The 13151-nt window shown below is 39.9% G+C and overlaps 1 protein-coding gene across 2 annotated transcripts in view; it reads right to left on the minus strand.

Moving 5' to 3' along the window:
* Window positions 1-13151, minus strand: part of Agbl4 (AGBL carboxypeptidase 4) — a 1499625-nt gene that overhangs the window by 47041 nt on the left and 1439433 nt on the right. For both annotated transcript variants that reach the window (XM_045149299.1, XM_045149298.1), the window contains exons 10-11: window positions 3034-3186; window positions 686-848 (exon numbers count right to left, since the gene is read on the minus strand). In XM_045149299.1, the coding sequence (XP_045005234.1) occupies window positions 686-848; window positions 3034-3186 (316 nt within the window). The remainder of the gene's footprint in view (window positions 1-685; window positions 849-3033; window positions 3187-13151) is intronic.

Raw genomic sequence — 13151 nt, forward strand, 5'->3', positions numbered from 1 at the left:
AAACAGAGAAACATGCACAGTGGTGAAGAGGGAAAGACAGGGATGATGGAGAGGCAGGAGAAGAGGGAGAAAGAAATATAGGATGAAGTGAAAGGAAATTAGAAGTAGAGGAAAAAAGCATAATGCAGGTGAAGAATTACAGGTGAAAGGAGAAAGGAAAGGAGGGAAGAAAAGAGAAAAATGGTGAGTAGAGCAAAGAGAAAGCAAGAGAACAGGGGTGTAAAAGGACAGGGGTGAAAAGATAAATACATTCACATGTTTGTGTTTTGAAGGCAGGCCAAGGTCATCAAATTCTCCTTAGCTGCCCTGGAATGTCATCAGCCTGTGCACTTACATAGTACAGATGGCAGAGGACTTAGTGAATGCCTTAAGACAGGGGGAGAGGAGAAAATATGAGAGTGACAGAAGCAATGGAAACTCATGGGTCTAGGAGGTCTGAGGAGGTACAGGGCTTGGAAGCAGCAGTCATAAGGATGTGCACATAAAAGCCATACGAAAGTCAAGGACAAATAAAGCAATCTAGAGATACCACCAATAGAACTCACTGTCTCTATCACCATCCCAGAGTCTAGTCCTTTCCTGCACTAGGACCTGACTCCTGACCTGCCTGGTAAGATCTTCCAGACTTGGTGCTCCTGACCAGATGAGGACTACCTCGGGCCAAGTGAGGACCTGCTAAGGATACAGGCTTCTTCAGTGTAGGGCACAGCAGCTGTGGTACCCCCAATGATGTAGCTGTAGAAGGAGACTTCTAGGGTATAGCAATAGGAGGTGTGGTCCAGGAGCCCACCGAGGAAGCGACGGCCAGTTCCGGCTTTCACAGCATCTCGGTTGAAGGATGTACTAGACTGTGAAAGATAAAGTGGGGAGGAGAAGATCAGGGCTAGACTCTTCACAGTGGTTAGTGGATCTTGAGCCAGTCAAACAACCCTTCCAGATCTTAGCTTCCCCATTTGTGAGATGGGAATCTTAATGCCACATCTCACATTATTATGAGGACTAATTAAGTAAGTAAGCGAACATAATCAAATGAAAGCATCCAAAAGAGTTCTTGGTGCACAATGACTTCCACTCAACAACTACCTATGAAATCTGGTCAGGGACCCATGGTGCATGAAGAAGTAGACAGGAAATAAGAAGCATCCATACTGTCATGATAATCAGTACTAAACTTCAATGTGATAATGTAGTTCTCTAGGTAGTATCTCAATTATGCTTCTGAAGAGCCTCGTGAGGCAGGTGCTTATATTTTACTTCTCCATTCACAAGGAAACTTGGGCTCACAGAAGTAGAACAAGTAAGTTTAATAGTGCAGATTTGAATTGAAGACTAAGTGACTCCAGACACCTCAATTTTCTCCACCCTGTTCAGCAGAGCTGAACTCATGTCCAACATGAACAGAGGGGGTCATGGTATAGCTGCTTTGTTTTTAGGGTGTTGACAGCATCTATCAGGGTTGACAGAGCAAAAGGGTGGGCAGGCTGCTCTCCTAATTTCTGATGTGACAGTAGGCAGGTTGCCCTTGGGCATGGCCTCAGTTTCCTCATCTATAGAGTGGAGGTGGTGATCACAGCTCTTGCAGGGTTCTAATGGGCAGTTCACCTCAGTTAAGGAGTCATTCTAGGCAAAGAGAAGAACACAGAAAACAAGAGACAGACAAAAAGAGAAGAGGAGAGAGAGAGAGAGAGAGAGAGAGAGAGAGAGAGAGAGAGAGAGAGAGAGTATTGAGGTAAAGAAAACTGAGAAAGTCACAAAATTTCTAATGTGAAAGGGTTCTGAAATATGGGTGGTGAAACCTAACTCTCATTTTAGAGTTAAGCCCCAAGAAGCAGAGCAAAGACAGGGATAGCACCAGAACAGATGATCTTTGCTGTAGCTCAGAGCTCCTGAGGAGACTGAGGTGCAGGAACAGCATCAAGCTCAGAAACATGTCTCCTATATGTAGTCCTGGAACCCTTCCTTCTGTGAGAGTCTCTGAGACCTACAATGTGCATTCCAAGGAACCTGTAATCCTAGAGTCAGGACTGGCTATCCGAAGGGTACCTATGGAAACACATGGCTGATTTAGTACCAGTGCTGCAAATGGCAGCACCTGCTTCAATTCTATCCCTAAATGCTGGGTGCATTTACACTAGATTCTCAACTTTAATGCCCCATCCATATCTCCTGGGTATAAAGAAAGACTAAGCTAAGCAATCTCTAGTTCTTTTCCTGGTCTGCCTGCCAAAGATTCTATAATTCAAACTGCATCTTACTGCTTGGAGAAATTCATCATCTCCACTAATGTCCAACCCGAAGCAATGGGCAGGTGAGTTTTCAGCTCATCAACCCCCAAAATTGCTATGACCTTGGTGGGTCTCTTCCCCCTCTGGCCACATGGAAATAACAAGGCCCAGAGATTTAGTGTCAAAACAAAGGAAAATGAGCAAAAACTTCCCCACGTCTCCAAACCACATGCTGACTTTCTTGTATTCTCTCCCTGGTCTTCTATAATATTGCTTTATACCACCAATTTCTAACTGCCACCTCCCAGCCCATCCTCTCCCCCTTGCATGTGGGGGCATGCATAGTAACGGTGACAGTCTTTAGAGGTGGCTGAGGTCTTTACTGCCCGCTAGGGACTTTCATATCTACAGCTGCGTGTGTCTTCCCAGGAAGCTGTGGTGCAGGTAGGGTAGGAAATATACCCACCAATTATGACAAAGAAATTGAGGCCAAGAAAGTCATAGAAGAAGAGAATGGTGACCATATGACCCCTTGAGCAGACACGACTGTGCTTGTGTTTATTAAAGAACTGGGGCAAATGAAAACCAGCGCTGGGCTGGGCATAAAACCGAGAGGCACTGAATGAGATTTTTTTTTCATTATTAATGCTGGAGTTGGACTCACTAAAAAAATGCTCCTCAGGCTGGACAAATACTACCCTGTCCAGCTGAATGGAACTGAGCCAGAAGAAAGAAAGAGAGGAGGTGACAGAAGAAGTGTGAAGGTATCTGTGAACTGGGACTGTTTCTCTGAGAGCTCTTGACTTACATAGGAGAAGTCTTCTGCATTCTGGCAGAGGAGCTTGGGGAAAACAGCCTGCCTCTGAAACCGTTCCTCATCCTCAAAGATATTGCCATACATGAAGCCATTCATCATGGTGGAGTGGGCGTGGATGTCAATATAGAACTCCAGGCTTGTTTTCTGTTGAGAGACAGGATAACAAATGAGAAAGAAGCCATAAAGCTTGTCTTAAAACACACACACACACACACACACACACACACACACACACACACACATTCATCCTCCCCATGTCAGCAGATTTGGTAGCTATTTGCAATGTGATTGAAGGGTTGAGACAGGTAAAGATCAGTTTCTGTTCATTTTTGACCAACATGCCCACTCAGGTCTGAAAGCACCTCTATTGGAATTCCTCTTTAGAGGTCTTCTAAAAAAGTGAGAGTCCTTGAAAAGAGGTGACCATTCTTTGGTTTAGGGTAGACACATGGCTACATTCTCTCATGAGAATTTACAAACAAGCTCTTGAGAAGTGAGGGCTTTGTTGGATTAGGTCAACATAGATGCTTCTTACGGAGAGCAGTTAACACATTCATGATTAGACATTATAGGGGTTTATCCTCTGGTTCATGGCAAATATCTTCCCATTAGCAAACATATTTCTTCTGGATCTACTTGCAGTGTGGTCCTAACTACATTTCTAGCTGGAATATCTGGGATAAATCTTGCTATTACTTTGAGCCTAAATTCTTTTTTTTTAATTCGAAAATTATGTGTTTGGATTCCAGTCTCAAAGAATTAAGGTAGATATCATGCATAGTAATAACAATTCTGTCACTTCTTGCATATATAATGAATGACAGACACTGTTCTGGGAAATTACATGTAAGTTTTTAGTTAATTCTTTTATTTAACCTTTCTTTTGTCATGATCAAAATGAATGAATGAATGAATGAATGAATGAATAAATAAATAGCTCATGGTTGGGGAGCCTTTGCAATCTGTAAATAGATTGAATGTAACTTCTCTGCTCTTTGCTTCCACATAATTAAGAACCTCAATCCCTGACACACTGACTTATCATCATCAGTGGCCAACCCTGGCAAAGCCTGGCCACCTTGGCATCTCCTTTTCAGTTTGTAGTCTTGGGAAAGAATCAAAGTCCACATATGGAAGGATTCTCCCTCTTTGGGACACTTTCAAATGAAGTTACAGCCAAATGAAAGCCATGTTGCTTCTAGAATGTGGGCATGACGACTGTCATTTTATTTGCCTCAGAGTTGGAGTGAAAAATTTTGTCTTGCTGAGCTCTGAGTTCTCTGGGTAGCATAAGCTGTCTGTTGAGAGCTACAAGATGCACCGCTCTATGTGATATTAAACTCATCATTTTCAGCTTTGGAGGTGGAATACACAATGATTCAACTGGAGCCCTATAAAAGTCATCTTTGCAATTTTATTTTCTTCAATTGTCTGTCTTTTCCTCTGAGCTTTTGATGAGCTGTGGAGGAAAGGAGGAGGTAGAGAGATGACTTAAGAAATGTGTGAGGAAAAATTGTAATTTATATCTCTGGCTGTCAGAGCCAGATAGGGTCCTGGAAATCAGTTTCTCTGACCTTTCTCAGATCAGCCCTGAGATAGGAGCTGCTTGTATAAAAGCTGACCAGCAAGCTGGTGGAGGAGCAAGAACGAAGCCAGGGTCTTCTGAAAACCGGTTATGGCATCAAATGTGCATCACACCTGGCATCCTCACACCTGGTGGCTAATGTGACTTTACTGTAAATTATCAGCAGGTGAATTATAATTGATTGATTTATGGTTCAAAAGAAAAGGTATGTAACAATTTACAGTAAAAAATTTCTTTTCCACTCCATCCTCCAGGCATCCAGTTTTGCTCCACAGAGGCAAAATGTTACTAGGCTGGCCTGGCCTGTCTCCTTCCAGTGATTGTTTATGCATACACAAGTAAATGTTGTCCCCACTCTCAAATTTTTGGCAGTCCCATAAATACACTCTTCAGGTCTGTTTTCATTTCACTATGTCATACACTGAATTCATTTTTGTTAAATAGAGTCATTTAATTCTTTTGACAGCTATGTGTAAACTAACCAATTCCCTACCTGTTGGACTTAAAGTATCTCCAGTATTCCCTGTTACCAACAATGCCGTGGTGACAGGTTATACCTATACAATATTGTACACACACACAGTTATATGTAGGATGGATTCATAGAAAGGGAATCACTAGATCCTATGTATATTTGCATTTCTGATAAATATTGACAACTTACCTTAGGAATACCAGCACATTCGTAGCCATTTGTTACTGTCTCTTTTTCAACTACTTTGATAATATTGGTGGACACACATTTTTTGAAACTTACCAATTTGGATGGAAAGAACTGATAAATAAGATTAAGTTTCTAAAATATTTTATTCATTTATTTATTTATGAGATATATATAGAGAGAATGGGTGTGCCAGGGCTGCAAATAAACTCCAGATGCAAGTGCCACTTTGTGTATCTGGCTTTATGTGGGTACTAAGGAATCAAATCCAGGTCAGCAGGCTTTGAAAGCAAGTATCTTTAACTGTTGAGGCATCTCTCCAGTCCTGTAAGACTAATTTTAATCTGAATTTCTATTACTGTAATTATCTTTTTCTTATATGCTTAAACATCTTTTTATATGTTTAAGAACTTTCCTTTTCTTTTCTATGTGTTGACTGTTCATTTTATTGGCCCATTTTAAAAATTGGGCATTAGGATCTGTTTAATTTTTATTTTTTATTATTGGTTATGGGCATACCTGGTATGTAAACAGCACATGTTGGTACCATCCTTACCCTCATCCCTGACCCCCCCTCCAAAGGTACCCTCCTCGTTGGGGATGCCAGTTATCCCCATGGGGATTGTGGGTCATGTATTGTGGGGGTAGCCATCAGTTATGGGGAAGATGCAATGTCTGTGTGTATAATGTTCCAACTTGTGGCTCTAACAATCTTTCTACCACCCTCTTCCATGAATTTCCCTGTAGGCTCTGTTTTTTTTTTAACTGATTGATAGAAGCTATGTATTACAAAATTTAATATGTAGGTGTACTACAAATATAGTTTTGTCTTTTTTACTTTATTCTTGCTAGTAATATTAATTTTTTACATGGTCACACTTATAATGTCTTGTGGTTTCTGTCTTGACTTCATTTGTTGTTTCTTCTATTCTCTTGTTTCATCATATACTTTTAAGTATTTCATTTCCATTTTAATTTACACAGATACAAGTAATGTGTGAGATAAGGATTAAACTAAATTGTTCTAGGAGTACTTACTGAATTGTGCATCTTTTCCCCATTGATTTGAGAACCCACAATTTCCATGCTTCTTAAAAAATGTATTTGGGTTTATCTTTGGGATTTCTATTGTTTTAATCATTTTTCTTTTCATGTATAAGTAACATGCAATTTTAATTATTTTGATTATAACACGATTTCATATTGAAGGTTAATATGTACTTTATTATGTTTTTTCTGAACTTTCATTAATTTCCTAGCATATTTTTCTATATCATCTTCACAGCTGTTTAAAATGAGCTTGCTGAATTTTTCCCTATCCCCCAAAATTCTGTCAATATATTTTATAATCATATTATAGTTATATATTAAGCTAGGAAAATTGACTTCTAAGATCTTGAGCCTTTTGTTGAAGAATATGTTTTGACTTATTCAGTTTTCTTTTGGGTACAAAAAGGAAATTTTACAGATCATGTTGTTTGCTGCTTTGGTTTTTATTTTTTTTTCAGACAGACATCAAACATTTCTTTTATATCTAGGAAGCTTATATTTTTAATTATTGTTATAAATGTAATGTTTTATCCCATTAAATATTCTCATTGATTGTTCTTTGTATACATAAAAGATGTTGTTTTCAGTATGTGAAGTTTATACCTAGACACTTCAGTTTTATTTCTTTTAGTTGTTTAATTGCAAAGTAGATTTTATAGATTTTGTTTGTTTGTTTGTTCAACAAATACTTGCTGAATACCTACTGAGTAGCAGAGAGTGCACTGGGAACATGTGTCCGAGAGTACACTTAGCACTAATGGCATAGCAATGAACACAATAGAAGCCTCTTGATTCCAAAGAGTTTACCTCCTATTTTTAAAAAATAAACCAATTAATAAATATACAAGGTGTTGGGAGGTATTAATGACATGGAGAAAGGAAACTGAAGATAACTGAGAGAGGTATTAGAAGAAAAATGACTTGAATGATATAGGAGAGTTAGCCTTGAGTGGATCAGGTGAAAGGGCCATTAAAGAAGAAGTGATTATTAAAGTTGCTTACACTTTCCCTGTCTGAGAAACAGCAAGTATGAAGACTGCATCAAGAAGAGGGATAAATAAAGAGACAATGTTTCCCATGTAATTTTGTGACTTATAGATCATAATTTTATCTTTCAAATTTTTATGATCACAATTTATTTTTCATGTCTTATACTGCCTGCTACCTCCACAAGAATTTAAAGGATTAGTTTATAAATTCCCTCCCATCCTGAGATTCAAGACACTAGAAAATGAGTAGAAGAAGAGTTTAGAAAATTTCTTTGAATGAGGTCTGAGTTTGAAATTTTAGTTATTTTTATTATATATTAACAATAATCAGCACTTTTCGTAGAATACCAAATGACATAAAAACACTGATTCCAACATTCTGACTGTGATTTCTGCTTAAATTGATTTTTATGGATTTGGGTTGGCCCAGTTGAAATGAAAGATGAAATGCAGAAGTGAAGGTCTTAGCTCTGGTTCTTACGTTAATATGGTTTGTGGCTATGGACAAATAGTAACTCAATTCCTCCCTCTATATGAATGGATATGATAGAAAAGACTTCATAATTTCTTCTCATCCCTAGTTAAAATAATTCACTCATATTCCAGGAAACTTTCTTATGCATTATAGTAGCACTTGTTACTATTTGTTCCATCTGGATGACAATCATGATCCCTTGTGAGTTCCTTAAGGGAGGGCCAGGTCTGATCCACATTCTCATCATCTCTTGCATGATCTATTATTATCATTATAGCTTCTCCATGGATTTCCTTGCTGCTTTAAAGGTATTTTAGAAAAAAATACAACCAATTTCATTGCTGTAGCTAAAACTTGTTTATACCTTCTTATTGTTCACTAGCTAGAGATCAAGTCCTTTGATATGTTTAAATTGCATGATCTGGTCCCTTCCCTCCAAGTCAACTTTTGTCATTTCTGCTCGATAGTCTATACTCCTGCCAGAAGGAGCTGTCTGGAGTACCTTAAACGAGTATGCTCATCACTTTTGCCTCTGAATTCACACACAATATTTCCTCTTCCTGGAATACTTCTCTAGATATTTATCTAGCTACCTTTTCTACAATCTTAAAATTTAAGGCATACATTGAAGAGATACTTACTAGTCCAATTTCCTTTTAGGAAGCCATGAAAGACATTTTTCATTCTCCCTTTAACTGAGATTTAATATAATTGGGATCAAATGAGATAATAAAAACTTCCATACTGGGGATAGTCATAAAATTTATGTACAATCAGTGTGGCAGAGGTTTCTCAGTAGTTCATGCACTTCTGTGGTGGTTTGATTCAGGTTGTCCCCATAAACTTAGGTGTTCTGAATGCTAGGTTCCCAGCTGAATGGAGATTTAGGAATTAATGCCTCCTTGAAACAAGTGTATTGTTGGGGGTGGGCTTATGGGTGCTATAGCCAGCTCCCTCTTGCCACTGTCTGGCATACTCTCCTGTTCCTGTTGTCCACCTTATGTTGACCAGGGGATGATGACCAACCTCTGCTCATGCCATCGTTTTCCCTTGCCATCATGGAGCTTCTCCTTGAGTATGCAAGCCAAAATAAACTTTTTTTCTCCACAAACTTCTCTTGGTTGGATGATTTCTGCCATCGATGCAAACCTGACTGCTGTTGCTGACTGCAACAACTTCCTATGCAAGCATGAGGGCCGGAGGCTACTAAAGCTCCAATCTTCAGAACCCACATTACAGAACAGTGGAGCATGGCCACACATGCTTATAATCCCAGTCCCACAGGGGAGCAGAGATGCAAGAATCACTGGCACTTTCAGAAAACAGCAAGTTATGTAAGGGATTCCAGCTCAAGCAAGAATGGGCAGAAAAGCTGTGGAGCTGACATTCCACTCTAGCCACCACATAGGGCACAGCAAAGGCACACACACACCATCATACACATACCCATCACATCACACATGAATACCATGTTTCACACATACACACACAGTCAAAAAAATCTGTCAGTCAACTATTTCTCTCTCTTCCTTCTTCATGAAACCTACATATAGAAATTATGGTAGATGAGAAGAAAGACACTTGTGTCCTTAATGAATACATTTTGGAAAATGACCAGAATACCTTCATCAGCCTGTTATGTGAGGCATAAACAAATCTTTAGTATATTAAGAATTGCATATCTTATATGTTTTGTATATTTTAAAGGTTTGTAAACCTTTAGTATGTTCAAGGTTTGGGGATTGCCTTAGAAGATAGTATTATTCATTTTGATAAACATAAAATCTCAGTTCAAATAGCTTTATTTTCTGCTGGATGGGATGGTATACACTGAGAAATTCAACTATTTGGGACACTGAGACAGAAGAATCACAAATTTGAGGCCAGTCTAGCAAATGAAAAAGACACTGTCTTAAAATGAGAAGGGCTAGGGTGTAACTTGGTGGTAGAGCACTTGTCTAGCATGCTCAAGGGCCTGGGTTTAATCCCCAGTAGTGCCAATATTTTTTTTCTATTTACCCCCACACTTAAAAAATTATTATTAGGTATGGACACATTTTGTATGTAAATATCACATGTTGGTACCATCCTTTCCCTCCTCCCTGCTCCTTTTCTGAAGAGGCCTTCCTCACTGGGGATGCAGGTCAACCCCATGGGGATTGTGGGTCATGCATTATGGGGGCAACAGTCAGTTATTGGGGAGAGGCAATGTCTCTGTGCAAAATGTCCCAACTTGTGGCTCTAACAATCTTTCTACCCCCTCTTCCACAAAGTGCCATGAGCCATGCTGAGAGTGTTTTAAGTCTACATCAGAGATGGGCACTTAGGAGCATCTAGCTGTCTGGTTTGGTAGGTGTTGAGTGTCCTCAGTATCTTTCTCCATCACCCTTGTGCTGATATTAGCTTAACTAAAAGAGCAGCATGCTTGCTCATTTCCCCAATTCCTCTGTGGTTTCAGCTGGGGCCAGGGTGGAGTGCACTAGGTCATTTATCTCCTTAAGTCCAATTTCCACCTGAAAAAGAAAAGCAGATTCTATATGGAGAGTGAATTCAGTGCCAGTTAAATGGGATAACCATTGTTAATTTAGAGAGAATTAGAAGGATTTAGACACTTTTATAGTGTAAGGTTAGTGGGAGCTTGACAGTGGAAAGCAAAATCATTATCTGGATATGATTTTGACGTGTTTACCAGTTCCAGGTATAGATTCCTTTCCACTGAGCAGATCTGTTAGCCAATCCAAGAGAAGTTGGTTACCCACCATAGCTGTGTGCCACTATTGCACTCGTGTGAGCATCATGTCAAATTGTGCTTAACTGAGAGTACAGAATTCTTGCTCATTTCCCCAATTCCTCTGTGGTTTTAGCTGGGGCTGGGGTAGAGTGTGCTGGGTCATTTATTTCAAGTCTAGTTCCCATTCCAGACTACTATGCCTGCCCCATAAAATAAGTTTTTAAAGCTTTATTTAATCCAGAAGGCTGAGTGATCAGCCTTCTTCAGTGAGGTTCTGCTTCTTATCCGTTTCTCATTAGGATGTGAGCTCTTTGAGGGCAAGGATCATATATTGTTGATTGTTTTATATCCACTAGGACAAGGGATAGTATGTACTAGATTGCTATTAAAGATTTGATGAAGGACTACAGAGATGGCTTAGTGGTTGAGATGCTTGCTTGCAAAACCTAAGGACCCAGTTTCACTTATCCACTACCCACATAAGCTAGATATACAAGGTGGTGCATGCATCTGGAGTTCATTTGCAATGGCTGGAAGCCCTGGCATGCCCTTTCTATTTTTTTTTCTCTCTCTCTCTCTGTCTCTCAAATAAATAAAAATAAAAACTTGGTAAAGAAATGGATGAGAAAATGAATGAGTAACTTAATAAACAAAAACTGCATTTTAAGGTTTTCCTAGCAGAAAATAATTTACTTTTCTGTGTCTATCTTACAGAGAGAAGTATGTCGCATAAACAGGGTCCTTAATTATCACTTGGGAATGAGAATAGAGTGGAGGAAGGGGCATCTTCTTTTCTTTCCTTGCAATCTTAAGAACCTTAATTAAAACCCAGTGATGAAGGGCTGTCCCCTTGCCAGCAGCCAACAGCTCATCCTGCAATCAGGGGCCTAAAGAGTAAATTAAAATCAGTGCCGATAAAATTAAAACTACCTCGGGGCATATTTGTAACATAATTTAATGTGGAGTTTTCTTCCTCTTAGACATCAGGGAGGAAATGGGTTTCCGTTCTGCATTCTGAGCTGTCTCTCTGCTTCATCTCACTTGGCACAAACCTTGAGCTTGGGGTCCTGGTATGGGGTTGAATCCTTCCCATTCCAGAGAATGTCAGCCTTTAACACAAATTTAGTCTAGTAACGGAAGGGCAATCTGGGGAGGTCTCATCCTTCCCAGATTGCTCTCAATCTAGGCTGGGCAGAGGAGTTCTATCTCAGGTTCGGAGATGATAATGACCCGCTGAGAAGGGTGAACTTTGTTATTATTCCTGTTTTACAGAGTTGACAGTGACCAAGGTTTAGATAATTTGTTCAGCATAACACAGTAAGAAGTGGCAGAGCTAGGACAGAAACCCAGGCAGCTGACTCCATGATGCCTTTCTCTACCTGTGGCTCTAATCTCAAGAGTTTGAAGTCTATCAAGGTAAATACTCGATCCTAGCCGAGCAAGCCCCATGCAGGTTCTCTCCCTCTGAACTGAGTGTCTTTGAGTTTGGGCACAGCTCATCTTAGACTTTCAAAAGGGCATTGAGTTAAGAGTGTGTGTGTGTGAGGGAGGTAGTGAGAGGTGTTATAGAACTTTTAGACAACTTCTCTTGCTCCAAGAAGCTCCTTTCCCCATGGAACTCAGGCAAAAATGTCCCAAATAAATTGCAATATCTTCTCTGGTTATCTTCAAAGAAATGAAAACTTTTTCTGAAAGTTAGAAAAAGTAGCAACACAGTGGTACACACCTGTATCTTAACTACTTGGGAGCCTGAGGCAGGAGGCTCATTTGAGGAGTTTGATATCTGCCTGAGCAGCATAGCAAAACTCTGTGCCAAGAAATGAAATAATGTCAAGCTCTTCTGTCATGTGTAGTATAGATTTCTGATGTCAAGGTCATTTATCAAGTGTAGTATAGATTTCTGAGGTGGTACAGTTTAACTTTTCTTTGCCAAATGTGTTCTGTACATAGCTAAACATAAATTCCCTCAACAAAAAGACTATAGTAAGTCAAGGAATGGGTGTGGGGGTGTGTGGGGGTTTGAGAGGAACAGCCACATAAGAAATCTGGGCAGTTGGTCTAGGGAATCAAGGATCAAGGCCAAGAGAGTTCACTTCCTGCTTGCCTCCATCTCCCACCTGGCCAGCCTTGCAAAACCTCTCCATACTTTCTCAAGCACTTTCACACCCTTCTCTCTGCACTTTCTGTTTGTTCCTCCTGTGAAGATACTCATTCCCTCAATTTCCTTCCCCACCTGGTAACATCTTGCTCATCTTTCATTTTTTAGCTCTTGACAGAGAAGCCTCCCTTAAATCTCTCAAAGATGGCAGAATTTTTCTCTGGATTCTCCTAGATGTTTAAAATACCTCTGGTTAAAATACCTACTTGTTATGAAGGAATCCCGGGAGGGGGACCCCACGCTCTGCCTGGATATGGCGACACCCCAAATCACTCATGAGAAGTGGTCTTGATGCAAACTGCAAGAGAATTTTATTCCAAGCGCGCTGGGGCCCACAGTCGTACACCGCACAGGGGTAGAGGACTGCAGAGCCCCGAATGCAGGAACGGGACAGTTTTTATAGGATTTCTAACAAAGCCTGTGCATTAGACCAATCATTTTTTAGTATCAGGAGCCTGCA

Source organism: Jaculus jaculus, chromosome 5 (assembly GCF_020740685.1).
Source record: "Jaculus jaculus isolate mJacJac1 chromosome 5, mJacJac1.mat.Y.cur, whole genome shotgun sequence".
NCBI lineage: Eukaryota > Metazoa > Chordata > Mammalia > Rodentia > Dipodidae > Jaculus > Jaculus jaculus.